Source organism: Chroicocephalus ridibundus, chromosome 3, assembly GCF_963924245.1.
Source record: "Chroicocephalus ridibundus chromosome 3, bChrRid1.1, whole genome shotgun sequence".
In the NCBI taxonomy this organism is placed as follows: Eukaryota; Metazoa; Chordata; class Aves; order Charadriiformes; family Laridae; genus Chroicocephalus; species Chroicocephalus ridibundus.
The window spans coordinates 26,852,998-26,880,839 of NC_086286.1; the positions used below are offsets into that span (position 1 = coordinate 26,852,998).

At 41.9% G+C, this 27,842-nt stretch overlaps 1 protein-coding gene and 1 long non-coding RNA gene across 4 annotated transcripts in view; one reads left to right on the plus strand and one right to left on the minus strand.

The window, feature by feature from the left end:
* ATF3 (activating transcription factor 3) lies at positions 1–27,309 on the minus strand. Of its 3 annotated transcripts, none has more exons than XM_063328494.1 (4): positions 27,292–27,309; positions 4,364–4,524; positions 3,328–3,435; positions 1–2,393 (listed from the first exon to the last, which is right to left on the minus strand). In XM_063328494.1, exons 2-4 carry the CDS (start codon positions 4,430–4,432, stop codon positions 2,196–2,198), a joined length of 375 nt encoding a protein of 124 aa, XP_063184564.1. In that variant the 5' UTR covers positions 4,433–4,524; positions 27,292–27,309; the 3' UTR covers positions 1–2,195. The 3 variants fall into 3 exon arrangements, with proteins under 3 accessions (XP_063184564.1, XP_063184561.1, XP_063184562.1); XM_063328491.1 differs by lacking the exon at positions 27,292–27,309 and adding an exon at positions 9,176–9,330; XM_063328492.1 differs by lacking the exon at positions 27,292–27,309 and adding an exon at positions 9,176–9,309 and having other exon boundaries at positions 4,364–4,607.
* LOC134512776 (uncharacterized) overlaps positions 24,089–27,842 on the plus strand; it is a 70,860-nt gene continuing 67,106 nt past the window's right edge. Inside the window, exon 1 of the long non-coding RNA XR_010070235.1 lies at positions 24,089–24,258. This is a non-coding gene — a long non-coding RNA (uncharacterized LOC134512776). The remainder of the gene's footprint in view (positions 24,259–27,842) is intronic.

Here is a 27,842-nt window from a genome sequence, read left to right on the forward strand (position 1 = left end):
AACATTGTTTGACAAGTTTATTGTAACACACTTCATGTATATCCATTCTCTGATAAACAGCTGGCCCAATTCCCCGTGGAACTTGCCCTCTAAACCAAGGAAGTTGTATCAGAGGCTCCAAACTCTGCCTACGGGGCATGAATGAAACTCTCATTGAAGTCAATGGAAGCTCCTTCCAACATACAGAAAGACAATGGATTCTCAGGACAGAATCGGACCTTGTACATCATCTCTGTAATACAGTCACTTTTCAGATACAGGAAGTACATATCTTTAAAGCGTGATATAGGACATTACAATATATCCAGATCTTAGGAAAATGTACTAAGAAGTTCTGTTGCAGAATATAATGATCATATAAGGATCAGGTATGATATCTGGTAGACTCATCTAGGACTTGTAGGGTAAGAAGCTTATGGCTGAGGTATCTTTAATTTTAGCCTTTAGAACAAAAAACACAATTTCAACACTGCGTAACTGGTGTAAAATATTATGTACAGTAAGCTCCATTCTTATTTTCTGCTTCACATAAATTGTGACACTGAGCAGCTAGACACCACCGATGGAGGTACAGAATTTTGGAAGGTATAATCTCTGCACCCATTCATTCAACATACTCAGTGCCTCATCTGTGAAAAAGATGAGGGATAAGTGTTTTCAATAGTGGTGTCTCAAATACAACTGGTGAAGTTTAGGAATATATAATATTCAACACCAACAGATAAAAGTAAAAAGACAGCACAACACTTGTGTTTTCAGTTTTATCTTGCTCGCAGTATTTATTAACTTTACTCATGATGATATTAGTGATAAATAAGGATAATATTTTCTTTTACAAAAAATTGTAAGGATATATTTTATAGGATTAAACAATCTGAGAATTTCACAGAAACATCAGAATTTAAACACTCATAGCTCCAACTGTTTTGTCCAGCAGCTCTTCTACCAACCAGTTCAAAAACATCTACAGTTAGTATTTAATAAAAAATAAAAACAATTACTCACTACAACAAAACTCTTGCCTCCTTTAGATTCTAAGTAACACTTCTGCTGACTGTAGTTGCCACTCAAACGTGAAATAAAAGTAGCTGCAATCATAGTTTTTTCCCTCTGAATCACCTGGCAAAAGGAAGTAACCCTGACCAGGGTGGAAAAAAGCTTTGTCAAGCTCTTATGCTTATAAGAGCTACCTGTATAAGTAGATCCACTGAAGTCTATAGAACCTCTTCCGTGAGTAAGGATTAAGAGCATGAATTAAGGCTTGTAGGATTACATCCTAGATTAAATCGATTATTTTTTAAAAAACCCAACTTTTAATGACTCATGAGCCTGGGATTCAGTCCTGCAGTACTTTACTCGGACAAAACCTGTATCAATATCCCTCAATAGTTAGTCTCCTCTTTCTGGTAGGTCCAATTCACTGAGTCACCAAGTGGTTGTACAAGCTGCCATTCAGCAATTCAAGGAAAAATTGTAGTCCCCGAAGGATAGTATTTAGGGTTCCAGCTCATAAAACACAAACTTAGCTACATGGACCTTTTGCAAGAAACATCATTGCTTTGTCACACCTACTAGGCTTTTCAAATTCAGTCTCTGAGATGAGTCATTGAAAAAAAAAAACAAAAACCACACAAGTGTTGTGAAAAAAATGACAAAGCTTAGTTGGAACTGAAGGCTTTTTGTGTGTTTGTGTATGGAGTTAGGTTAGAGTGCAACATTACGTATCGGTACGTTCTGCCAGAAACCATCCCCCTGGAAACTTCGAAACTTTAAAAATACTCTCAGTCTGCTTTCCCTACCAGCAACAAGGAAAAGTAGTGTCCATCCAGCACAGTTGTCTGTACCATGTGCATCATCGGAAGTCATAGTGTTCTAGCACAAACGTCGTGAGTGCAGATACTGTATACTAGCAGAGAGCTAAAACTTCTGAAGCTGTCGTCTGTAGCTCCTAGGAACAGCAAGTATGACAGGTGCAAAACCTATATTTGAGGCAGAAGACTCTTCAATTTGATTGAGACCAGATCTTCCAAGGGGAAGAATCGCTGTCAAGCCAAAATGATTCTTTCCGCTTAAGAAAGCAATCTGCCCTTCCTAAAGGCTCTTGACTAATAGAATCCTACACATTATGTCAGATTCTCCATGGATTCTGGTAGTTGTTAAAAACACTATAAATATTTCCATGTTTGCCATATCACTTAACCTTGTAACGTGCCTTCTTTGATCTGTTGAATAAAAAGATTCCTTTCATCTTCAGGTGTCCTTCCGTTTTGTGCCCGCACTATACAAGTGGGCCTGTGAAGGTTTAGCATGTATATCAAATGCTGCTTCTCGTTCTTTAGCTCTTCAATCTGGGCTTTTAATTCTGCATTGATAGTTTCCAGCTTTTCTGATTCCTAGTCACAAAGGACAGACACAACTATTAGACTGAGCAGTTCAAATAGTTAATTGCAATGTTTATCTAATAGTTGCAGTCTTTTATTGGTGGGGAAGCATATGGCTAGCTGTAAAAGAACTCGCATGCTCTTAATGTCCTGTCGTGGTGAAACTATACATCACTCAATCGATACTAGTCTAAAAAAGCAGGTTGACAGTTGCTTTCTGAACTGAGAGTAACAAAAGTTAAAAGGCTGAATTCAGATTTGTATTGACTTACAAGAGCGGGCATCCAAAGCACTCTTGCTGCCTTCTGCAAAACTGTTCTCAACTTTTTGGGTCAAAAATTTACCCAAAGCTATTTACACTTCTTAGTAACTCCCTGGAACACCATGTCACATACCTGTAAACCCGCGTTAAGCTAAAAAAGTAAGGACATAGCTTTTTCCCCTTCACCCCTGGGTATAGGAACAAAGACAGGCCTGATGCTGCTGTAATATAGTTTTATATCACGGCAGAGCAGGTGAAGACACTACTGGGGTCTTAGGCCAGGGAATTCAGGGCTAAGCTAGTATGCCACTCATTTCATAAAGAAGTCAGAGATTACTTGGTGTTTGTAGGCTCTTGGTCTCCACCATGGATATTATATGAAATGAGATTTTACTTTTTTTTTTGTTCAATGTACTGATTTAAATTCATATTGTCCCCATAGACAAGATTGGTCCCTGAAACAGCAATCTCTTTTCACCCCTACCATGCTTTCACTGTTTTCCAGTTTTAACCAGGTTTGATTTAATATATAGCATGTCCATTTTTTAAATAACTAATATTTAATGGGTTTACAGAGTTTTGGGTGACATCTTTCTGTAATACCTACTATGACAGTGCCCCTGTGCAGTCTGTTCAGATCCTGGTACGATGACAGATTGAGAACAACTCATGCCAGTCACTTACTTTCTGCAAACATTCTGTTTTCTCCTTCTTTTTGTTTCGGCACTTTGCAGCAGCAATTTTGTTCCTTTCCCTTCTTCGCTTTTTTCTTTCATCCTCTTCAGGAGAAAACTATCCCATAAAAACAGACACACACAATCCGTAAGATGTCGTAAATACTCAACTTGTATTTTGATTACTTCTGAATTTTTAAAAACAATGTGGATAGTGTTGTCAGTGCTCACATCGTGAGTTACATAAGGATGCAATTCTGACCTTGCTTCCCATACAGTAAAATGGTAGTAACTCCATTAGAATTGTCAATAAAAACCTGACCAGAGTTTGGACGGATGCGATGGCTCATTTTAAATCAATGGTACTCAAAAATCTTGCCAAGCATCTCCCCAGGCTGACTCTCACACCACCATCTCTTCTCTGCTTCCCAAGGAGGAAAAGGAGCAAGGGGCATGGGAAGAAGAATGGAGGATGTGGCATGAACAAGGCAGATAGAGTGCAGCAAACTAAAGACAGTGCCAAAAAGGGGATATTAACGCACTCCTTCAAGTTTTGTTTCCTGTGGAGGCTCAGACCAAGGTGTAGCTATTTCCGTAACGTAAGCTATTTCTCCACTTTAGAAGAGAAATGTTTTTCACGGAGACTGTTATCTTAAAGTAAAAACCTAGTGTGGACACAGCATGGCCATGTCTACCTCAGTGTACTCCACGTGGATCCCACTGCTCTGTCCTCACTCAAGTAAAGCTGCAGTGACTTATTCCAAATTCAGCCACAAGTAGGCAGGGAAACCAGATTAGCACTTGCTCTAATCTCTGTAAAACGTTGTCCTTAGTTCATAATCAAAACTAAAATATTGAACTATAGGCCTCAAGGGAAATGAGAAATACCAGAGAGTTTCCCAGAGGCACTTATCAGAAAGCCAAGCAGCAGGTTTGAAAGGATCAAGTATGATGGGGAGGGTTGTCTGATCTAATTACTGGTCTTGTGGTGAAATTTTATTAGATAATTAATCATTGACACTGAAATGCTGTTTTAAAAGTCATACCTCCGTTTTCATGATTGATGTTTCAATTGGCCTTTCAGAAACTGTCACCGTGTCCAGTGTAGAAGACATCCTGTGGGACTGACGCTTATTCTGAATGGCGAACCGCAGTTCCTCTTTCACCAGTGGGGTTAAATTTGTGAAATCATCAAACCCCAGTGAGCCTGCAGGGGACAAAGTGGGAACAATTGCGGAGGCGCTGACTTCTAAGGCAGATACCTGGCCTGAGTGTTGGACCATCATTTTGCTGAAAGGTAAAAAGAGATAACAATAGTCTTTCGGCAACTTTAGACAGGCAAATAATATCTCCTAGAGGTATATTTTATAATGTGAAATGATACTGTACTTCTTGCATTGCTTCAGTCCCCATTCACATCTACCCCAATCTCTCACTAAAGTCAAGCAGTTAAGAATTTGGTCACTAGTTAAATCTTCTACTTTAGGTTGATTTCAAACGGCTATTTAAAATAATAATAGTATTAGCGTATCACACAACATCTATCGAGGTGTTTCTGAAACTTAATACGGAAAAGAAATTATGTGTATATATATGTACACTTCAAAGTTTTAAACTGGTAATGTGTGGCAAATGAGAATCGAGTGAACAGGAGGAGAAAGAGAATAAGGAACAAAAATCAGAAAGCAAAGAAATATTATTATTATTTAAAGTACAGGAGTTTAAGAGTATCTCCATCTTCAGAGCTATACCACCACGGATTCCAGCTTCAAATGGACAGAGTGTACCTTGATCTCACTATGTTTAGGCACAGCTCAAAGAGTTCTAGAATCTGAAGTTTGCGAACCAGGACAGAATCTGTCACAAAATGATCATGCTCAATTTTACACAAAGTTGTAGATCTGGTTATAAACTCCTGGAAAATGGTTAACAATAAGAGCGAGCACAAAGTTAAAAGTCTATACGTGCTCTGGGGCTTCAAAGCACGGGCTGAGTTGGAGGGATTGAGTCGTGAAAAATGTGAGGCCGTTTGCTTCGTTCCTTTACTCTTGTAAAATGTGAAACTGTCCTCATGTGCCCTCAACGAGAGGTTTGAAATTCTTAAATATTTATGGTCAGATCTCCTGCTGATATAGAACAGTGTGACTGAAGAGACTTCAGGGGAATTATGCAAATGGACACCCATGGAGGAACCTCATTTCTAGTAGCTTTCCTAAGAAAATGAAGCTACCTGACAGTGCTCTCTACTTTCCTCATTTTAGTCATTCTTATTAACTTTTTAGCCAGTTTTGGAGAGTGAGAGACCCTCTGTGTGCTTTGTGAAAATTGGTGACTCCACTGAGGGACAAAGAGACAAAACTCAGCAGTCAGCCATCCTAACATCATGGGCAACCTAGCTAGCAGATGCATGCAGCTCTGCATGAGACGCAAACCATCTCTTGCCCAGAAGAGGTGAGATGAGAGGTTTGGAAGAAAACTGAGCTTTTTTTGTCGGTGGCCCAAGGTACAAAAGGTGCTAATGCATAGGAAAAACAGATTATATTACTTCCCTTATTCATAAAGTGACTTGTGTTAAATTGGATTTTACCATGTTGGTTTTCCAGCTTTCTTTGGTATGTGGGTTTTATGTTTTGGGTTTTTTTTAATAGCTGTACAGGTAATTACAGTACGTGTTATCTACTCTTGATTAGAACTGCAATAATTATAGCAAGGTCGATTGTAATTTACTTAGCGCAGGTAAGCAAATAGTTGCCTCGGGGTAGCAGTGTGAGTAAGTTAAACTTCCACATGGTCAACACAGGATTGCATAGTTCCCGTATGCTACTTCTGTAACCCAGCAAGAAATGTTTGGGGTCACGTGCCTTGGCAAGAAGATAGATTTTACTCAGAGATATCTAAAAATACACTGTACATCCACACTGGTGCAAATGAGAGTAGAACCTGGTTCATTGATAAGTGAGGTAAATACAAAAATGTGAGGACAGTGAATTGCCAGTTGGTAGAAAATGGCATGTCCAGCTGCAGAGACTTCCTCACTTCTTCCTCACCCAGTCACCACAGAAGAGCTGAAGATTTCCCAGAGTCTAGGAGTGAAATCCTGAACCCACTGAAATCAAGAGGACTTTTTCTGTTGACCTCAATGGGGCCAGGATTTCACCCGAAGTTATTAAAGATGAGGAAATTAGTTGGAACAACTTGTTCTTCAGAAAGACCTTGGGAAATTTATGTAATTCTCTTCAGAAAGCCCCTGCTCATGAGTCACATTTAAAGTACTGATACTGTTTAATCCTATAATCTCAGAAAGCTAGCAGTTACTCTTTTCCAAAAAGTCAGATAATTTCCAGGTAAACTCCTCCCAACATTATTTATCATTTATCAACGTTCAACTATTCAACTCATTTAAACAGGCTAATTCCAGATGACACGCAACTCCACTAGCAGAAATTTTAGCTGTTTTCACTGAATGTCAGTGTCTTTGGCTCCCAGTGATGGCTTCATTCAACAAAGTTAACTCTGTATAATTCAATCAAACCCGGAGTCTTAAATTAACAGGAAAGCCGTTTCTTCAGCCTACAAAATAATTAATTGAGCTAATCATTTTCCAGCACTGGTGGTTTATTCAATTATTTTTCAATTTAGGTGAACTTTTAATTAGGTTCTGCAACAGCACCAGAGGAAATCCAGAAGGTTTGTGTTTTAGTAACATGTCTGAGAAATCGTGTTAATTGTGGATTTCTACTTGTTAGTGCTAAGCGTACCACAAGGACCAACAAAACCCTACTACAATGTCCTCAGGTACCCTCATCCGTCTGTCATTAGTGTAAGAAAAGGGATGGGAGGGTGCCCACAAGGAGGGGAAGCACAGAGGGGCAAGTGTCCTTGACCATAGAAATTTGCCGCTCTCCTGCCTGAACAGCTCACTGACCTTCCAGACATCCTGAAAGGCATCTCTATTTATTCAGACTTTAGGGAAGGGGGGGCCTTCCAGGGGGCCTTCCAGGAGGCTTGTGTAAGGATTTCTGTCGTGAGCCCAGTCCCATTTTGCAGAGCTGTTTGCCACTGGTTTGCTTTCCTTGGGCAGGCCTTCTGGACAGTGCCTAGAAGGGTAGGGTTCCAGCCTACCACTGAGATTGTTAGGAACCACCGTGAAACAAGGAACAAAAATAGTCAGCCTTATGTCAAATGTACTCAGTAAGCTGAATAGATTCCCTTTTCATAACAAGGTACATGTTTTCCAATTTCTGAGGAACAAATCTGCTATTAGAAGTGTTTTACTGGAATGAAAATTAGATTTTGCTATTGAAAAAAATGCAACAGGTTGCCCTTCCTTTTTCCCCCAATTTTTGTACAAATTGTACTTGTACCTCTATCTATAAGCCATCAAGAGCACTGTCTCATTTTCTCTGGGTTTCTAAAGGCTTGGGAAACAATAGGAATAAGAATATCAAGCCTTAAAAAGTGATTACACCCAGGCCCCTCTCTGAAACGATCTCTGTTTACTGTTAGACCATGCACATGGACCTCCAGGCTGTTTTGACTCCTTCTGAAGTTACTGACGAAGGTGCTGAACATTTCACTGACCAGCACCAGAAAGGCACAGCTTGTTCCCAGTGTGATTTAATGCTTCGTTACTTTATCCTTAGTTTTGGAGTTCTCCAAAGAGAACAGCTTTTCTATTAATGGTACCCTCCCAATTTAGGTAGATACAAACAACTTTATCCATTTGTTCTCCTCCTGCTTTTTGTTTGGTCTTTTGCTGATGATTCTTTCTTTTCATCTCATCTGACAATATTTTAATTTCAGGACATACTTCCTAGCTGTGCATTTCTATTATTTACGGGTATTCTTGTTTTATATTAATATTAAAAGTGACTGCTTTCAGTCTTTTCTTTTTTGCTTAACTGCAGATGGCTGACTGTGCCTCTTGGTTTTATTTCTTCATATGAATTCCTTTTCCTCTGGTGCTGATGCAATAAACCCCGATAACCATTGAGGTTAATCTTAAACAGCATTAAGAGCAATTACAGTTCACAACCTCTGTGCACGCTGGTTGACCTTAAGCTTTCTGACATCCCATATCATTCCCGAACCGTTTTCTGCTGCCTTCCAGCTTCCTAAATGCTGTTACTAGGAGGAAAATTGATTTCCAACAGGAAACTCCTTCTCTGAAACAAGCTCGCCGTTGTGTCACGCCTGACTTGATTAGGCAACAGTTTAGTAACTGATCTCCTTCGTGTCAAGACACGGGGACAGAAAGAAAAGTGAACGTCCCTGGCTCGCACCGAGGTTTCCCACTCATTTTGTGTATCTGTAACAGATACAAACACGGCAGCGGGGGGGTTACTCACGGCCTGCCCGGATCCTCTACAGCTCCTCCGCCCCCGCGGACCCTCCGGGCTGGCGGTGCCGCCGCCGGCTGCCTCCACCTCCCGGGCGCACTCCCGCCCGGCATCCCCGCCGGTCCCGGAGCCGCCGCCGCCGCCGTCCCTCCGCCGCGGCCGCCACCGCGCGGTGCCGAGCGGCGCTGCCGGCCCGGGGCCAGCCGGGGCTCGGCGGGCTCCCTCCCGCCGCTCACATCTGGCGGCAGCTCGGGCAGGGGGTTCCCCCCAGATGTGAGCGCCGGGAGGGCGGGCGTGGGGCAGCGGCGGGGAGCTCGGGGCGGCCGGCGGCTCTCTCGGGGCTCACGGGAAGCGGCGATACATCCGCACCCCGTTTCGCCCCGGCGGCGAAACTTTTCCCCGCCGCGGACCCCCCGGCGGGCATCTCTCCGCGGCGGGACAACCTCCCACGGAGCCCAAAACCCCGCTCCCCGCCGGCACCCGGAGCCTCGGCGTCTCCCCCTCCCGCTTCCAACCTACCTTCCTCCCGCTGCGCTGCTGTTTTCCCCGCCGGAGGGAAGGGGCTCCCAGCCCACCCCGTCCCGGTAGCCGTCCTCTCTCCTCCGGGACGAGCAGCTCTCGCCGCTCCCCGCTCCTCTGCCTCTCGCTTCGGTTGCATCACCCCCCTTTATATAGCCGAGCGGGCAGCGCTGGTATTTACTCTGGCGGCAAGTCCCGGGCTGATGTCATGCTATTAATAGCCTCCCCGAAAGAGAGGGAGGAGGGAAACGGAGCCCGTGGCGGTGATGCAAGGTTTCCCCCGCCGGCACGGCTCGGCACGGCGCGGAACGGCGCGATCCGCGCCGTTCCGCGCCGTGCCGAGCCGTGCCGGGCGGTACCGCAGGTTCCCCGACACCTCGGAGCATCCATCGGCGCCCGGAGAGACCCCGTTCTCCCTCCCTTACCTTCCCTTTCTTTTTTTTTTTTTTAAATTAAGGCACCGAAGGGTTTCTTTCTCCGGCTCCTTTTGCTGCGGAGAATAAATCAAAGTCTCTCTCACGACGCCCCCTTCCCGCCCCCCCCCCCCCCCCAAAAAAAAAAAAGAAAAAAAAAAAGTGGAGACTGTGTAGTTTTCGAAAGGACTGAAAAATGGGATCTTATTCTACGGGAAAGAACTGTTTAACGCACACACCCCCCCCTTCCCCCCTCCCCTTCTCCGTGCTGCTTCAGATGACAGCTAAAAGTTCGCTTTACGTGAAGAGGAAGGCTTCAGTTTTTACTCTGAGCAGGAAAGACCCGTTAAATGAAATAACAGAAAGCTAAAAATAATGTTGTGGGGTTTGGGCTGGTTTTTTATTTGTGTTTGTGTTTTTTGGTTTTTTGGTTGTGGTTTCTGTTTTTTTCTTTAATCTTTTCTTAAAACACAGCAGCACACGATTTCCTTATGATTTCAGGGAAACCCAGGGAGTACCTATAGGAGAGAGGGTAATATGGTGATGCCAGTGGTGAAGGGGGTTTTGTTTTGTTCTGTTTTTTGTTGTTGTTTCCGTAGCTTCCTGGTTTGTTAAACGACAGGAATTGCCTTCTAACAGCCCCCAAAGTGCTGTAAAATGAGATGTGTCAAAAAAGCGTTTACCCAGGAGAGACACAGAAGGCTTACAAAGAGAGATCAGTGTTATGCAGTACGATGACATTCCATAAACAACACATACAAATTTGTCATTAAGAGAGTCTTCAAGTCTCTGTACCCGGCATGGAAAGATCAGGACATTTCATGCTTGAGGATATTCTAACTAAACCAATATAAAATATATACCTTCATATATAAAATGTATACCCTGAGCAAGCACTCCAACTGGTTAATTAATTTCATAATCAATGTAGCTGTATTTTGATAATAGGTAATATGTCTCAAGTGGTATATTCTGGCATGTATTAATTGCTTGGAGCACTTTATGAAGGATACTGATATCTAATACTAGTATGAAAGTCCCTCTGTTCTCCCCCTGTGTGGCTGCCTGAGTGTATATGTATATACATAAATGCACACATTGGCCACACAGAGAGGAGTAGTAATCTTAGCTTTTAAAAGGTCCCAGTGCTAGCATGCTCAACTTTGCAAACTTAACGCTCCTATTTTACATTTAATTTTCCACTTTTGAAAAAAAAAATAAATCTGGTGGTGAAGGGAAGGCGTCTGGAGTCGTGACGTTGGCTTCCCTCCTGTGGAAGGTGCAGTCGCTCCCTGTTCTCCTCAAACAATGAAGTGCACTTAGCAGAGGGCAGGAGTGAGCTCCTCTGACCTACCTGGCAGCTCTCCGTTTACAGCTTGTGCAAACTGCAAGCTTTTCTTTTTCACTCACTTATAGATAAATCATTTTGAGCTCTTTCAAAACATGTTTATTGCCTTATCTTTATTAATCTAGGTAAATCAATGTCAAGTATAACGCCAGGCAAAAACTTTGCTCTTCAGAAGGGTCTAGAGCAAGCTTTCAGCTCGGTGCAGCCTGTGAGGTTCTTTTTACTTCAGAGGCATAATTTTATAACTCATGCCGTGTTCAAAAACAGCTGGCATCGTTTTTCTCAAGCCTAGTAGAAAAAAAATATCCCTCTCAAGCAGAGGCCAAATGTGGAAAATTTCTTCCCAAAAGATAATTGGTTGGAAAGTTCTGAGCATGAAGTTATTGTGGAAACGTGTTAGCAACATCGGTTTTAGTGGCCCTGACCAGGTGCCTGCTATAATTCTGACAGAGATTTAGCAACTGTCCGTTCTTATTTAGCTAGCTGTACCAGAACTTAGAGTGTTTTCAGCTAAGCAGAGCAATGTCACAGAACAATGAAGAGGGAAAAAAAGCAGCTCCCTCCTTCAATGTGGGTAGAAGTAGCTTGGAAATCCAAGTGTTGTTATCCTGTTGTTAAGGGTCACTGTCGTCTACTCAACAATCACAACACTTCACCAAGCAAGCAGATGATTATTTTGTTTTGAAATCATACTATATTATACAACACTAAAGCCAAGAGATTTGTTTGCTGTACAATGCTGCTTCACCACTGCTGGTACCATTATTGCCCATGAGCTACAGACGGTACTAAAAACTGACGGCAAACCAGTTGTGTTCATTCTTGAACTGCTCCTGAAGTGAGCCAGCTCCTCCCTGCAAAGCAAACAGAGACTGTTCCTGTGCGCATTTAAGATTAGGCCACTGAAACATGTCCTGGCTTGAAATTCTTCAGTGAAAAAAGAAAATGAAACCACATTGAAAAATAAACCCAGTTCCACTGTGTCACACAGGTTTTTATTCTGCTCCCCTTTAAAACCAAAGCTAACTTGATCTCAGTAAAGACATAGAATCACACACCAGTTTAAAGATATAAAAAATTAATAATTAAGGCTATCAGGAAGTCAAAGTAAAACCCAGTACAGCCACCAGATGCTCTGACGTTCTCTGCCAGTTTCATTTTCCATCTCATAAAATATCTTTCATTTGCCTCCCTCTGAACATTTACCGATCCTTTTCCATTTCATTTCTCTCTTTCATCACAAACTTCAGGGGACAGCTTACCCACCAGAATAGCACTCATTTCACAGAGGTGACATTCGTGTTCATTATTTCTACTTTCCCTTAAGCCAGGTACAGCAGCTCTTCACCAGAAGACCGACACGTATTGGGTCCTTCTCCCTCTTCTCAGACATGAGGCTGATTACCACCCTACGGTGTGGTCCTTGCAGCCCTCCAGGAGTCCCCAGTGTAGAGGAAAGAATTCTTTCCTTTACCTTTTCCTGCCCAAATCCTGCCTCCACATCCCTTGATGCTACCTCATACGCTGTGAGTATTTGATTTAAACTAAAATACGTCTGTCTCCTTGCTAAACAGAGCTATAGACGTCATTATACAGAGGAACAGACTCCCGTCCTTACAGCTTTCTGCTGTCTCCTGTCTTAACATTTATGCAACTGTAGGATGTCAGTCAGAGTAACACAATTAAAATCTCCATGTCCCATCCAGATCCTATGTTGGCTTATGGTCAAGCAGTTCCATCAAACCTATTTGGTTTGGTGAAAATATAATGAGATGTAAATAAATAAAACATCTTATGATATCTTGAGTAAAACCATCTCTCTGTGTGCTTTGCAGTTTTAATTGTATTAAATTTTGAAATTAGCTTAACCCTGACGGTTCAAATTTTTCCCTGCATGGCACATATATGAGAAAGAGGTTTCCAGAACTCAGAGTTGTCATGTGGTAAAATCAGCACAGAATCAGGTTTTTTGACTCTGTCTTAAAAAGTATTCTCTATTTCTGTGATGGGAATTAACCTTCACCATGATTTTTGCTGTGGTACATTCAGGTCTAAATCTATGTGGTATGACTCCCCTGTTCCCCAAAACACGCACGAGTTTTGAGACAATTTTCCCATCTGACTGGACTAACACCAGAGTTGAAACTTGGGACTATTTTTTCCAAGGTTTAGGTTACTACTGCTTGAACTACGGGAGTAATCTGCAGTAGAAGTAGCATCAGCCACCTCCACCCAGCTCAGGGCTCTTCAGCTGCCGTCTGGGTATTCCTTGGGCATCTGTGGGCTACTTACAAGAGTTTCTCAAAAAAGTGACTAAAAAACCCCCTAAGCGCACAGTAAGGAGGATCAAATTCACCCCAGAACATTTGGATCTCTATGGGGTAAGAAGTCCAAAAACTGAAGGGAGTTAAAACCCACAGAGTCAACGAGGACGGACTCTCACAGAGAACGTATGGCAAACCCTGCTGCCGGCTTACGTTTAATACCACTCAAGCCAATGAGTATATGTCTTGTGAAGGGAAATAAGTGCACTATTTTTAACTTATTTATTTAACACTCAAGGTGAAATTAATTTGCTCCTTGCTTTTCCCTCCTCAGCTTACCTTTCCTTACTGCTTGTTTCCATCACTATCTGATAATTCCTCTAAATCCATTTATTCTCTGTTTATTATCTCCTTTTTGGATGCTCCTGTTTGCTACCCTCTTTTACTTTGTTTCAGTAATAGCCCCCTTTCCCATTTCCTCAAAACAGCAGCTTCTCCTTTTCTTTTGCCACTTCCCTTTTCTCCTCCTCTCACTTCTCTCTTTTCCCTCCCTGTATCCCTTTCTATTCCCTTTTTCCAGCAATTTTTCTCCCATAGGTCCTTCTGATCCTGCCATGGCAGCTTCCTAAGTTTAAATGATTCATTTTAATTTTCTCTTTCACTTTTTGTGATTTTACTTTTTGTTTCTCTGCTAATAAGATGGAGACACCGATAACAAAATTACCAAGGGGTACAAGAAGATGTACATTTCAGGACCAGACTCTAGTGCCCAAAATTACCATGAACTTTACTGGAACTTTACTAAATTAAATGTTCCACAAGGTTGTCAGTCATTATTACGCACAGTGCGTTCGGGGTGCAGAGTCGGGGACGGGGACGGAGAGGGGAGAAGTTGCACAAACATCCCTTCTCTCTAGCTGAGACAGCCCTGACACTGGCCCAGGCAAGTATATCTTTAGTTCCCTCCTGCTGAAGCCTTTCAAGGTGTTTTTTTTTTATCGGATGGACTTTGTGCACTGACGTAGGAGCTGGCTAAGCACAATAGTCTGTAATTACAATTTCTGATCTCTTTGGATACATCCAGATCGTAACCAACAAGGAAGAGAGATCCCACATATGAAAGTATGAAAGACTCACATCTTAAACTAGACTGAATAAAGCAAACTCACTGGTTCCACTGAACAAGCAAAATGATAGGCTAGATATATTAATTGCTCTCCAGGCAAGTGTAAATTATATCTCCTTTATGGTGCCTCTATAGTCCCATCTGTTTAATGGCGAGAAAAGCTCCATCTTCACAGATCCTCCCCTTCACCTCCTCCTCCCCATCCTTTCCACCTTGTAAAAGCATGCCAGATTTTTCTTCAGAGCATGAACTGAAGCCGAACAGCATAATGAACTTCATCAATGGCTTTACATGTAAAAAAAAAGATCACGGATTAAAGTACTAAGACCTGATCCAACTGTTATTGAAGTCAATGGGAAGATTCCCATTGACTTCAATGAGAGATAAATTCAGCCCCCAGGGACTATGAAAAATCAGCATTTAGTCACACTGGTTCTCAGCACACAAAACTCTCCTCTTAAAATGACTTGAAAGAAATGCTAGAAATTATTCACTGAAGGTGTACGTTTCACTTAGGTGGACTAATGTAATTATGGTTTGTATGCCAGGTAAAAACAAAGGGAAGAGACTGAGAGAATATGCCTATTTTTACTGGGCTGAGTTACAAATATTTTGGATACATTATGGAATCATCACGCTGCTACACACAAATAAACACACACACGCAAACACATGCTCCCTATAAAAATTACCTGTTCTCATTGATCGCCCTTGGAACTGTGCATCCTATAAAGGACACTCTAGGACTTGATGTCATTAATGATACTTTAAACAGCTCTTCTCATCTGCCTGGTAAATATGTAAATTACAATTTGCCATAATAATTACAAATGCACATTTCTAATTATTAAACATTGATTTCTACATAAATACCATTTCAGATACCAACAACGTATGACACAGATTTGCAATCTACTGACGATTCAAAACCAAGGCTGCCATTGCAGCTTTCACGCTGCTTATCATTTGTCCTCTCACCTACTTTACATGTGCCTTGCCATGAGAGGAACGCATGAATGATCTTAATTTGCAGCCTTTTATCTTCCCTGGTTTATTTTTTTGGCTTTAACTGTACAGTAACTTGCCCAGATAATAAAGAACAAAGTGTAAGTGAAATGAAACCAATAGGGCTGCACGCAGTTTTAAAATTAGACTGCCTTAATTGCAATCATACAGGCATTCCCTGAGCAAAAATCCTGACTGCTCCGTGGGCATGGGAGGCTGCCAATGAGGGCACCTCAGCAAGGGGGGAAGATGCAGGGTGTCACTGCATCCACCTGGGGTCCCCCCGTGACTGTCAGTCCAGTGGGGTCACTACCCACTGTGGGGTAGGGTCCATCTTCTGTCCAGTGACTCTTTGAAGCAAAATGGTTACAGAGAGAGAAAAGTGCCCCTGCAGGATGCCCCTTGTCCATGGGCATGTCCTCACCACAAGGCTGTAAAGTCAGGCACCATCTGGTTTACTAAGTGGTTCATAACTTCCTAATAGGAAGGCTTGAGCAGGAGAAGTCAAGAGTAAGGTTCCCCAAAAAGCACAGCTGAAAGGTTTGTGGTTAGATCATTTCTCCTCAAAAAGAGGGGGCATGAGTTTCATCCCTTTCAGCCAGAGGTGAGAACCCAACTCAGGTTTTTCTACCCAGACCAAGTGGTCTCGCTGATGGAGTTTTATTAAAAGACCAGCTCAGTCCCTGACTGATGTTTTACATAGTCCAAGATTAGAAGGGAAATTGGGGTCGTGAATGCCCCAGTCACAGTGGTGATTGGATTGCAGGTTAGGTAGTAAGTAGGAGAGATGGGGACATTCATTTTCGTCGTGCCCAGCTTCCTTCTGTGGAGCTGGGCTTTAGTCATTCTACACTGGAAATAATTATTAATGAGGCAGATGAGGACAGTGCTACTCACTGGACTGGGAGTCAGGAAATGAGAGGGCTCCTTATTTACTGTCTTTGTAATTTTGCATACTCTGATGGGCTTCCTTTGGTTCTGTTTCCCACTCTGTTGAAATGGATAATGGTATTTTATGTTCTAGGGTGAAGTAGCTGAGATTCCCAAATGGAAATCACTGATACAGCTGGTGTACTTCATTTTCATGTCTAATTTTAATTAGCATTCTAATGTGCCATCACACCTGGGCCTTTTGCTGCTGGATGCTCTCTAGATGCACTATTATCTATTCTCACTATTTAATGTGTGTGTCACAGTAGTATTTAGCAGCCTCAGGAAGGATTCTGGGTGTATTTTTCTTATATGCAAGAGTTTTATATCAAGCTCTGAATAGGATGACAATCTTTCAACTGTCAAACAGAAGCCCAGATTCAGCACAGCAATTAAATCAGAGCTGAATAGGCCCTGCCCAAAAGTCTTGCCTAACTTAAGACTTGCTGTTAATAAAAAGCTATAATAGCCTCTATAAAATATTGTAAGTTATTCCTATGGGATTATATTTCTTCTAACACATTTGGGATGAGAGCACCTGCCAAGGTATAGTTTTGTGGTCTTTTGTCAAGGTCCTTATTTTGGCAGTTTTCTTATAAGTATGGGCTGACCAATTAATTTGTTATAAACCTTACAACAAAGCTTTAGAATTTGAGTAGATCTGAATTATTAAAGGAAACAAAAACCTGATAACTTTAAAGAGGCATAGAGCACGAAAGCAAAGTTTGACACAGAGAACAAAAGCAGAGTGTTTTGTCCACCTGTTACATTGAAGCCTGCATTGTTAGTGGACTTTAGAGGAGGGCCTAGTTAGTGAAAAATAACCATCTCTAAGGTAAATTGTCTTTTTATTATTCTTTTTCACTCTAATTCTTACGTTTGGGATTTATCAAACCATTTAAGCCTACTTTTTCAGAAAGTTACTTAGAGGTAAACATTTCCTGCACTGAACTAGGGATGCAGAGGATTACTATCTGGCCATTCGCATGCACCATCCCACATGCCCAGATGAACTCCGTGCATTTGAGGCCATAGGCTTTGCCGGCTGAAGCCTTCTTGGAAGCTTTCCACCCTGAAGTGAGTCTCCCTGCAGCAGCAGGAATAGCTAACGCGTGTCGTGTATAAGCAATGATGACTGGTAAGAAAAGCATTTTCTGGGAGTTTAATGATCAGTTGGGAGTGTTCTCATCCCCATATCTGTGCTCAGCTTGGCACTTACTGACAGGAAAAGCCTTCCCCATCAGGTATTTTTACTGTTGTACTTCATGAAAAAAATGTAAAATACAAAGATGAAAAAAAGATTGGCTCTGCTTTACTAGTAAAAATTAAACTCCAAATGCAGCAAAAAACAAATAGTAGTAAAAGCAGAAACAGGACTGGACCCAAGGCCCTGGGGACTGCAGGGACCAGAACTGGGAGGTAGGAGAGCTGTTGAATATAAAGAGATTTTGCAAGCTAAAGAAAGAAGGGAGAGAAGCAAGAAAAATTCATCAGGGCAGCTGCAGGAAAAAAAGACTTTTTGGTTGCTTGCTTCTGATCAGTTTTGTATGAGTTGCTATTTGTTATTAATGCGTTATTTTGTCCCATGTTCTACAGAATGATCTCAGGCTCTTTACAGCATATGAGCAAATGCAAGAGTTAGGCAGACTTAGAAATATGATGCAGTTATTAAACTACTCTAAAGAAACATGACGAAATGGATGATTTTCTAAGTTAGGTATCCTTCTAAATTAGCAAGTCTATACCTTATAACTTCCCTATATTTTTTGGCACTGCTTCCTAGGACTATTCAAATCATAATTTGTACAAGCATATGTAAGATCTTGCTTATGCTACAGCTTCAAGGATGAGGAAAATGAGAGAAAACCCTGCTGACCAGAGGGGATCAGCGAGGTGAAGCAGAATATTGGTTAGTGTATCCGAGGGCACTTCGGTGGTTGTTTCTAGAGACAGAAAGCTGTCCTGTGAAAGCAATCTCTCACAGGTACAGATGGAGCTAGTTAGAGTAGGCACTTCCTTTTATTGTCAGGACTTATCAAGACATTTAAGAACCAATGTGGGAGTTTCTCCTCAGATACCACTCCTGTCAAGTTCAGTGCAAGGTCAGCCCCAATTAATTTTGCAGGACTGTGCCCATAATGAGAGAGGACTGCTTCTCCAGAATTGCTGATTATCTTTTCAAGAGTCTGCTTGCTTTTGCAGGTAAATATTGAAGGATTTTTACTGGTACTTCACGGATGAACACACACACTACTTTAAAACTGTAAGGAACTAGTTAACTGAAGACACTGTTCTCCACTTATATACAGAAAAGAGACTGTGATACACAATCAGCCATCGGTCAGCGTGAAAGACAAGGTAAACGGGTAAAAATAAAATACTCCTGTAAAGGGTTGTTAGGAGCACTCAGCAGATTTCACTGTGACTTCATGGTGTTTTCTACAGGAATCCAGTACTGTATTGCTCCACATTAAGGGAGGGATTTACCATTTTAAGGGCTCAGTTTCCCATAAAGGAAAGGGTAGTTCAAGTCTATTTAAATTTATCATATTTTTCCATAAAAGAAAGCTGATCAAAGTAAAACTTGCTTTACCATCCCATTTTAAAGACAGATTCCCATCATGTTCTGGAGGGGAAGGCAGTTTCCTTCCTAATGCAGAAGTATTTCTTGCCCTTGAATAAACCAGAATGTTCCATGTTGTATCAGAAAAATTGTGAAATGTTTAGTAAAGTCTGCTTCCAAATGACAGCCATGTTGTGGCACAGACAGGTATCTGGCAGTCCCCAGCCCAGACTGGCACTCTCTTTTGAATTTATAGCCATGCCCAGCACTTCAGAAGGAGTTTTGCTCAAGTTGGGATTGCAGGATCAGTCCCGTGACTTGTTTGGAAACAATAAATTAGGCTGGGTGTCATGCTTCCTGGCTTTAGTGAGCCTGTATCTGTTAGTACCATTTAAACACTACCCCACTTTAACCAGTCAGATAAATCATCAGCTTCGTGACTGGAGCAGAAACTACAGATATGACAGAGTACCCGAAACAAGCCATGAACTCTCCGCAGATATAAATTGGCATAAGTGCTTTCATTTCATCACCCAAGGATTTCACTTGGAATGGCTTAGCTTGACATTTTTTGTTGATTATTTATTTTGCGTTCAAAGCATCTGTATGAAGCAGAGAGAATATGAAACCTAGCAGGCAACATTTAAATTTGGGAGGTCTTTTTTTACAGGTTTGTGTGAAAGTTGTGCTTTGTGCAAAAGTGGGTGTTTAGGCTCTGAAGTTTTCTCAACAATTTCCTTACTGGTCTGTAAAATCTCTTGAACTCAGGCTGTAAATCAGCTATGTGTTAGGCTGAGAGTGCTGGCAGTGAAAAAAGGCTTTCATAGCAAGTGAGATGTGCACACTGTTTTCTCTGAAGAGAGTGGGGCTTAAACATGTACTCAGTTGTTGGGTTTGGGTTTACAATTATTACAGGTCACTATAACTTTTATTAAAAACATATGATATGATATGATATGATATGATATGATATGATATGATATGATATGATATGATATATGATATGATATAATAGAATAGAATAGAATAGAATAGAATAGAATAGAATAGAATAAAACTTTTCCATGAATGCTCTGTATCCTTAAAATATCCATGCAGATGTCTGAGCATTTGTAGGTTTCATCACCAACTCGAATACATGTTTAAACACTACCCTTTTTTCATTTTTAAAACGCCCATTGTACATATTGTTGCAAGAAGTGCTGTAAAAGCAGCATTCCAGGCCACAGCCTGGCTCCTCAGGAAGCCACCAGCACATTCACGCAGCTTTTCCCCCATCATGGGTACTCCTGTCACAGCGTATTGGTAGGTCAGAGCCATGGGCCTCCTCTCTAAACTCGTTCCTGTAAACTGTGTAACAGGGGAACTTCAGCATCCTTTGGCTTCCTGACATAATCAGTTCATTGAATCTTACTTATTTGTGAATGTGCCTGCCCCAAATGGACTGCTTACAAAACCGTGTGTGTGTGTGTGTTATAATCACCCTTCTTCTATTACCCTAGTCCAAGACTTGTCCTTATCTCTCATGGCACCTGCTGCATATCTCCCAGAGCTCAACAGAAGGGTTATTGGGTGAAATTTAGCGGCCACAGGAGATGAAATGAAATGAGCTAACAGTCATCAACTATTATCATCATGGTGACTGTTAGCACCACAATTGCCCATCAGCATAGTCATCACCTATTTTCCAAATCTCCTCTTTGGTTGCTACAAGAGTCTTTGCCCTTAACTCTTGAGCTCAGTTCATTTTGGTCCCAATTTTCCTTTCACTTCCCCATGTGACCTCACAGACTCCAGTTCAGCTGCACTTCATTTGCACTAATGAACAGAGAGTTGGGCTTTGAGTCCAAGTTCTCAAAGACCTTTGGCCCAACATCCATTTACACTTATGTGATAAGACACCTAAATATCTTGCAAAGTAGGAGGGGTAAGCATTCTCTCATGGCTATCCTTCCTTCTACTATGGCATGGATTATTTTAGACTTTACATGTATGCCTTATTCTCACTGCAATTTGTGAGGCCACGTTTCCATTGATGTAAGCATTAAACCAGTGGCAGGGTTACAGCAGACCCTAATTATATTACAGTTTAATAGGGAAACAGATTATGTCAAGTGGGAAGTCAGCAACGTATTTTTGGAGCACATCTCAAAGTTCACACGGTGAACTGGAAACTTCCTTTTACTGGAATATTTATAGTTTGTTTGTTTTAAACTGGAAATAACCTTTCTGTGAGTGTCTCCTGAGAGCTATTTGGGACAAAGACAGTGTGCAGAGCATCAGCCACAGCCATCAGCTGAAAGAGATCTGGATCCTACTCCTTTTCAAACTCTCCTGTGATGGATTAGGATGGCAGCTTTAGAGTGGACAAGCTGCAGTAACCTCAAGCAATGCAAATCTCAAACTCTTTTAGAGAAAACCCTTGCCCTGGGCTACAAACACCATGGCACCCAGATCCCCTATGTGCCACAGTCAGAAACCTTTGTGTTCCTATGCACCTCAAAGTTTCATTTCTGCATAAGTGCTCATCTGCTGCCCAAGTAGGCTATTCCCAGTGGGTTCCTGATACTAAATCTTCCCCTAGGTCCTCTAAGGTATATGTTTTCTGATCATGCCTATCCTATGCAGCAGGAGTGAGCGCCTGCACAGGGTAGTCATGCCTTTCTTTCAAAGACTGGGTGTCTTTTAGGGCACTTGCTTCGAAGAAGGGAGAACAAGGATCAATTTCTGCTCTAAAAAAATGCTTGCATAAAATCTTCGAGCAGCCCTGGGAGCGAGGACCAGAAACAGAGTCTTCTCCCGAGTAACAGCTGTCCTCTATCTATTTTCTTCATGGCCTCAGCAAGGAGCATGGAATGTGCTCCTCTCCCCATCTATAGCCAGATCAAAAGAAATATGAGATTAAACATCATTAGGCAGTCAGTGGAACTGAACCTGGCTCCTACATATCCCTACTGAATCCTCAAAGGAAGCAGCGCTGCCTCATCCTTCCACCAGCATTTGCAAGAAAAGAGCAATGCCTTGCTAAACTGAAAATAAGAGACCAAAGCACAGGCAGAGATCTCAGGTTTGTGCATCTCAAGAGGACAGAGGTGCCTCCCTACAGCCCGGGGGGCAAGCGGTCCCCCATCTCCCGCTGGGGAGGCTGAGACACTGCCTGCACACCTTGGTGGCTGATTTGGGAGCTACTTCAAGAAGTCTTCCAGATGAGGATCAAGATATGTAAGACAGGGGACCTAGAAGTCAGGTATTTCTGTGACTAGAATTTGGGTGGCTGAGGTTTTATGGGAACTCTGTTGGCTCCTGAGCCTCTTCAATAAGCTTACATTTTACAGTAAGGACAGCAATTATTAACGAGGTGTGAGAAACCGCTTTGTTTTCTCTTGCGATGATCCAAGTGCACCACCACCAGGGACAACTCTCTTTTAGAAAGCCGTGGGGAAATGTTTAAAAGGAGAAAGTCTCAACACCTCCATAACCATCTAATTAGAACATGTAGTGGGACAGAACTATCACGTGAAAATGTCGCTGATTGATTTAGCAAAGTTCAGTACACCTTGTAAACAAAAAGTATATTTCCATCCCAATGTAAAATACTGGTTTGAATTTTTCTGGAAATATCAAACTCATGTTGATAGAAAAATGAAATAAACACATTTAAAAAAAAAATTCATCTCTTCTTTGAAACACGCCACCTTATTCTAAAATAACCATATTCAGCCCCGCTGATACTCAAGATATTAAACTATTTCTTTCTCTTTCCTACTAGAAAATGAAGCCACTCAGGCAAGTAACCACAGCATTGGAGTGCTTCATTTTGTTAAGTTTGATATAAACTTGTTTTATAAGATACTTTGCCTATCAAATGACAGGAGGTCCTTTAACATAAACACCACTGCAATTTTATTACATGAATGAGGTTGTTTTTTTACTCTAAACAAGTGCAGGAATTTGCAAATCCTGACCTTTAAACACTTTCATGCATGCTTAATTTTAATTGTGCACGTAATCTCAGTGAGTCTGGTACTACTCATATGTTTAAATTTAAGCACATACATAGGTGTTAGCAGGACTGGGCTTTGATATAGCACAAAATCTAATGTCTAGTTTTTCAGTGTTAAAATTAGTATCCTGTTAAATTCAGTTTTCTAAGAGAAGTCGTATGAAAAAAATTATAAAAAATAATCCATATCTAACAAATATTTTAGCTGATATATATATATAAGGATAGATAATATTTCTAAATATATATATAATTTGATATATAATATTTCTAAAAAGTACTGAGAGTCATATGGGGGACCTGACACATAACCTTGTGGAAGAAACCCTTAGAGAGACGGCTACTGAGGGAGGAAAAATCTGGAAAACTTTTCCAGCCCACAGACAGGAAAAAGCCATGTCACCCCACGCTGGAGCCGTCTGTCTCTCCTCACACTAACTCAGCCCTTCTCAGCCCGCAAGCACATGCTGGGGAGCCATCGCCGTCCCAAACAGCAATATTTGCCATTCATCCGAGAGTTTCCCTGAGTATTTCCTAATAGAGCTCATGTTCCTGGCAGGTCTGCTCGCCTTTGCCGTGATGGTGGTCTGACATTAACATCCATGTTCCCAAATCCCTTGGTAGCCATGGAGGAGGTTGCTTGTGGTCTCCGGGCTGCCCTGTGGTGGGATACGGCAGCAGCCCGCGCTGCTCCACGCAGACCGAGGGAAGACAATGCCACCGGGGCTCATCCAGGTAAGAAATGGGATGAAATTATTTTCATTGCTACTGGCATGGGTACGCACCCCCAATTCTGTTTTCTGCTGCTTATTCAGAGTAACATGTTATCGGTTATCACCAAGATAGCTATTCTTGTTATAGAAACATTGGGCCTTGTTATAAGATATATGTACTCTGAAAACTCAAAAAATTAGTATCAGCTAATTTTTCTCTAATTCAGAAAATAGGCTAAATCTTGATGGCTCTGTTGACTTTTATTTGCTTTCCAAAATCATAATTATTTTCTATACTGAGTAATTGTCTGTGAACATTTTGTTTGGGAGCTCAGCTTGAAAAACAAGCTAACAACAAAACCCAACCAACCAGTAAGGGCAAGCGGCACTCACAAGATTTTATCGGTTACTTCCAGCAAATGCCCCTCGGTGCCTATTTCACTCTGCTATTCTGAGTTAATTTGCAAAGCTTCGGCAAGGAACAAAGGTTAAATACTTGGAATTTGCACAGGTTGTATGTCAATGCAGAATGCTGAATAAATGTTACAAGTAAATGGTAGTTCTTCCAAGAAGGAAAAAGGAGGGGCACTGGGTGCAGCTGCCCTGAAAACCATTATAAGAAGAAAATTCCTCTGGAGCCAAGAGGGAAAGCAGGAGGTGGAAATGCAGAGCATCGCAGGGGTACTGCTTTCAAGACTGCTTCATTAGGGGACTCCAGGTAGGTATGGAGCTGAGCAGAACTATTTTACAAACATCTCCTGTAATGTTTTACTGTAAGGAATAACACAATATACGCCTGTAGTACAGGAACCTGCTCTGGTAATACTGGAGTACATTTGAGCAACCTGAGCTGAGGGTTGAGCTTTGGTAGTTAGGGATATTGGTAATTAAAAGCAGTGAAAATAGATGCAAACCCAGTGGCACAGCATGCTACGGAGGTGGATATTTGTAGTCACAAAACTACAGCCCTGGATGAGCTTATAGCAAATCAGATTAAATTTGAGATTGCTGAATTGTGCTGTGGGAATCTATTTCTGTTGATGGGGCTCGGATTGTTCTGCTTTTGTTTGGTTTGGGTTCTGCTGGGTCATTTTATCAACGTGTGTCAAATACGTTCATGCTGGTCATTGTAGTAGCAGTTGCCATTCCAAGCTATCTCCGCACAGCAGATACATTGCATCTCCTAGTAAGGTAGAGGTGGGCAAGCCGAGGGAAACAGAACCAGTTTGTCCACCATTGTACCGCATGAAAACCATAGCAGAGAAAACACAAAACCTCGAAGTCTTGACTCTCCTGGCAAATGGGGAATGTTCTCAACGCATGGTACTGTGGAAACCTTTCCTCCTCCGGCCCTCCCCTGCCACGAACAACTTTTTTACCAGTTCTGGTCCTCATCCAGCTCTGAGAGTCAGTGACGATAATTTCAGCATGCCTTGTCTGGCCTCAGCAGATTTTCTCATGAATTAAAAAAACGGGGTGTGACGTGGAATTTTTTTCTGACTCCTATGAATACGTCTCCTGGAAAACATCCTTTGAACGGTTCTGCTATCGGCATGTATTTTCTGCATTTCACTCTCTTTCCCACTTGTATTATTCTGGTGTTTTACAGGAAAGTTTCTAACTTGTTATTTTCAGTTCTAGTACTCTGGGAAATTGTAGCTACTTTGTGTTAGTATTTCAAAATTAGATTTCTACCTTCACGGGCTAGTCCTGGGAGAAACTAAGCGTCCTCAGCTCTTACGAAACCGGTGATGTTCTGGGTGCTCAGCACATTACTGAATAAGGCCTCATCGGAAAGATATCCAGCCAAAGTTGACAAACTTCTGAATAAAAAGTGCCCCGGTTTCATTCAAAAGCTACTTGTAAACAAAAAAAAAGTCCGAAAAAATTAACCTACTTCTCAAACTACTTAAAAAAGTCCTGAGAAGTCAGTAATTTCTAAAAAATTTGGGGAACACTTGAAACAAGTCATCACCACTAAGATTTTATTTTAGTATTTTTTTTCTTTTTTGTAGTTACTTTTTCTGCTATTTCTTCAGAACATATTCATTGTAATTCTTCTCTGTACCATTATCACTCGCCTGCAGTTAGATATTTTTATTACGGAGACAAGATATCTCATCGTGGTAACAGCGCTCCATTTTACCTTATCCTTATCAGTTTTCTTCTTTTGTGTCATTCACACACACACAGAGTTCAAAATATTTGCGAGATGACCTCATATTTTTTTTGTTGTTGTTTCATTTTGATCTTGTTTTCCTGGCTGAGAGAATGTGTGTCACTTGTGTTTTGAAATGAACTCTGGTAAATACAGCCGCTTCTTGAAAAGATCACTGCTCTCATTTGAGCACGACTTTGCCATAAATATGCAAGTGGGAAGAAAACTATGAAGGCTTCTTGTGCGAACTACCCACGGGCTCCCCGTTACGGCACAGTGCTGCTTCTGGATCCTTCCTCGCAGAGCACACGACCTACCTCACGGCCGTACATGACACTGAGTGCCAAAGAAGGATAATTGTATTATAAGACTTTTTAATTCCCCAACTTACTTCAGCTGTTATCAGCAGCTGGTTACTTCAGCTAGCTGATATGCCTCGGTGTCTTGTAAACATTCGCTCTAGTATTGTGCATTACTCATAGTTGGAAAATCACTTTGACTCCTGTAACATAATTATGTTAATGTCAAATGAGTCACAGGGAAACAGAAAACTTGTATCAGAGCTGCACCTTAGTGCCAGTTTCTGAATGCTCCCGTCGGCACAGCAGAAGTAGGTTAGGGGATTTAGGGGGAAAAACAACTTTCATTTAATGAGTGATGTGAAATTATGATAATGACTCATAAGGAAGCTTGCGTGACAATCAAATTCAGATTCACTGAAATATAAAATTGCTAAGAGAGTAACCTGTCTGATTATTTATAAGAGTAAGAATGAAAAATACTAAATTTTTAAAGAATGACTTTCCCAGGAAAACTGCACAAATATCTTTTGCACATAAACAGCTTTTGACATCTATTATTTAGTTCCAACGGCAGTAAGTGATTTATTTAAATTGACATCTTAATTAGATTACATTTCAGAGTCAATCATCTCCAATGTTTTATTAATTCTACCTCTTTCTTGGTTTAGTTAATGCAAGTGATCATTTAGGGAAAAAAAACCCAACTCCCTTTTAGCTCACTTTTGGATCATAACGCAAAAAGCCGGAAGCTCTTCAGCAAGCTAAAAGTTCTTGTAACGTATCTTGTCCTAACTTGAAGCAGCTGAAGGGACAGTAGGGGCAGAATTCGTTCCCGAGTTAAAAGACACGGGGGACACCCATCTGTGACACGCTGGCTCTCTCAGGGCTAAGCTGCAGCATATTCTTTTCTGTAATATACAGAGGCAAGTTACTCTGGTATTTGCCTACCAGGATTTTACATGCTCAAACATATATCAATATTTCCACATGCCAGCCTGATGAATAAGATACACCATCTGAACGTAAATGGAACCTTTTCTCTTTTTTTCAGGTGGCTGAAACATCATTCTTGGAACACAAGGGTTTTAGTATTCCAACAGATCCCACTTTGCTATTCAATAAGAAGGCTCAAAACTAAACAAAAAGGCAAAAGCCGAAATGAAAATCACGACCAGATAATTTAAAAGGAAAAAAAAATAATCACTTAGGGCAATGTATAGAAAATCAGTGCTGGTAAGGAACTGCATTCACATTAATGTCCTATTTGAGAAGCTGAGGAGACAAGACTTACATTTCTCCGGGAGCTCCATCTCTCTGAGCATTTCCCCTTCGTCTGCCCACTGCTCACCTCACGCCTTTTACTGACTTTCTCCCCTAGAAACTCGGTTAATAAATTAAATCTCACATGCCCCCTAAGAAACCAACTGCTGTTACTAAATCGAGTGGGAATATATAAGGTCATGCCATAGGTGACTAAGTGGACCCCACGTTTCCCTGCGAGCCATGATCTAAATACGATGCCACAGCATCATCCCCACCTCAGGCTGAGCGAGGGGCTCCCTGCGCCCCGCCCGCAGGCGGAGGGACAGGGGCAGGGGCAGGGCCGGCGGCTGGCAGCCCCCGCCGGAGGGGCTTCATCGGTGGAAAGCCTTTACTGTGCTTTTTGGTGCTTCTGCGTTACGGTTGGAAACACACGGGGAACACATGACGGGCTTCGTCCTCTGGAAATGAGCCGTGGCGGACGAGGGATGCGCACCCCTGCTTGGCCCCGGGGAGGCCGAGGGACGCCGCCGCCGGGCAGACCCGGCACCCCTCACCTCGCCGGGCCGCGGCTGCGCGGCA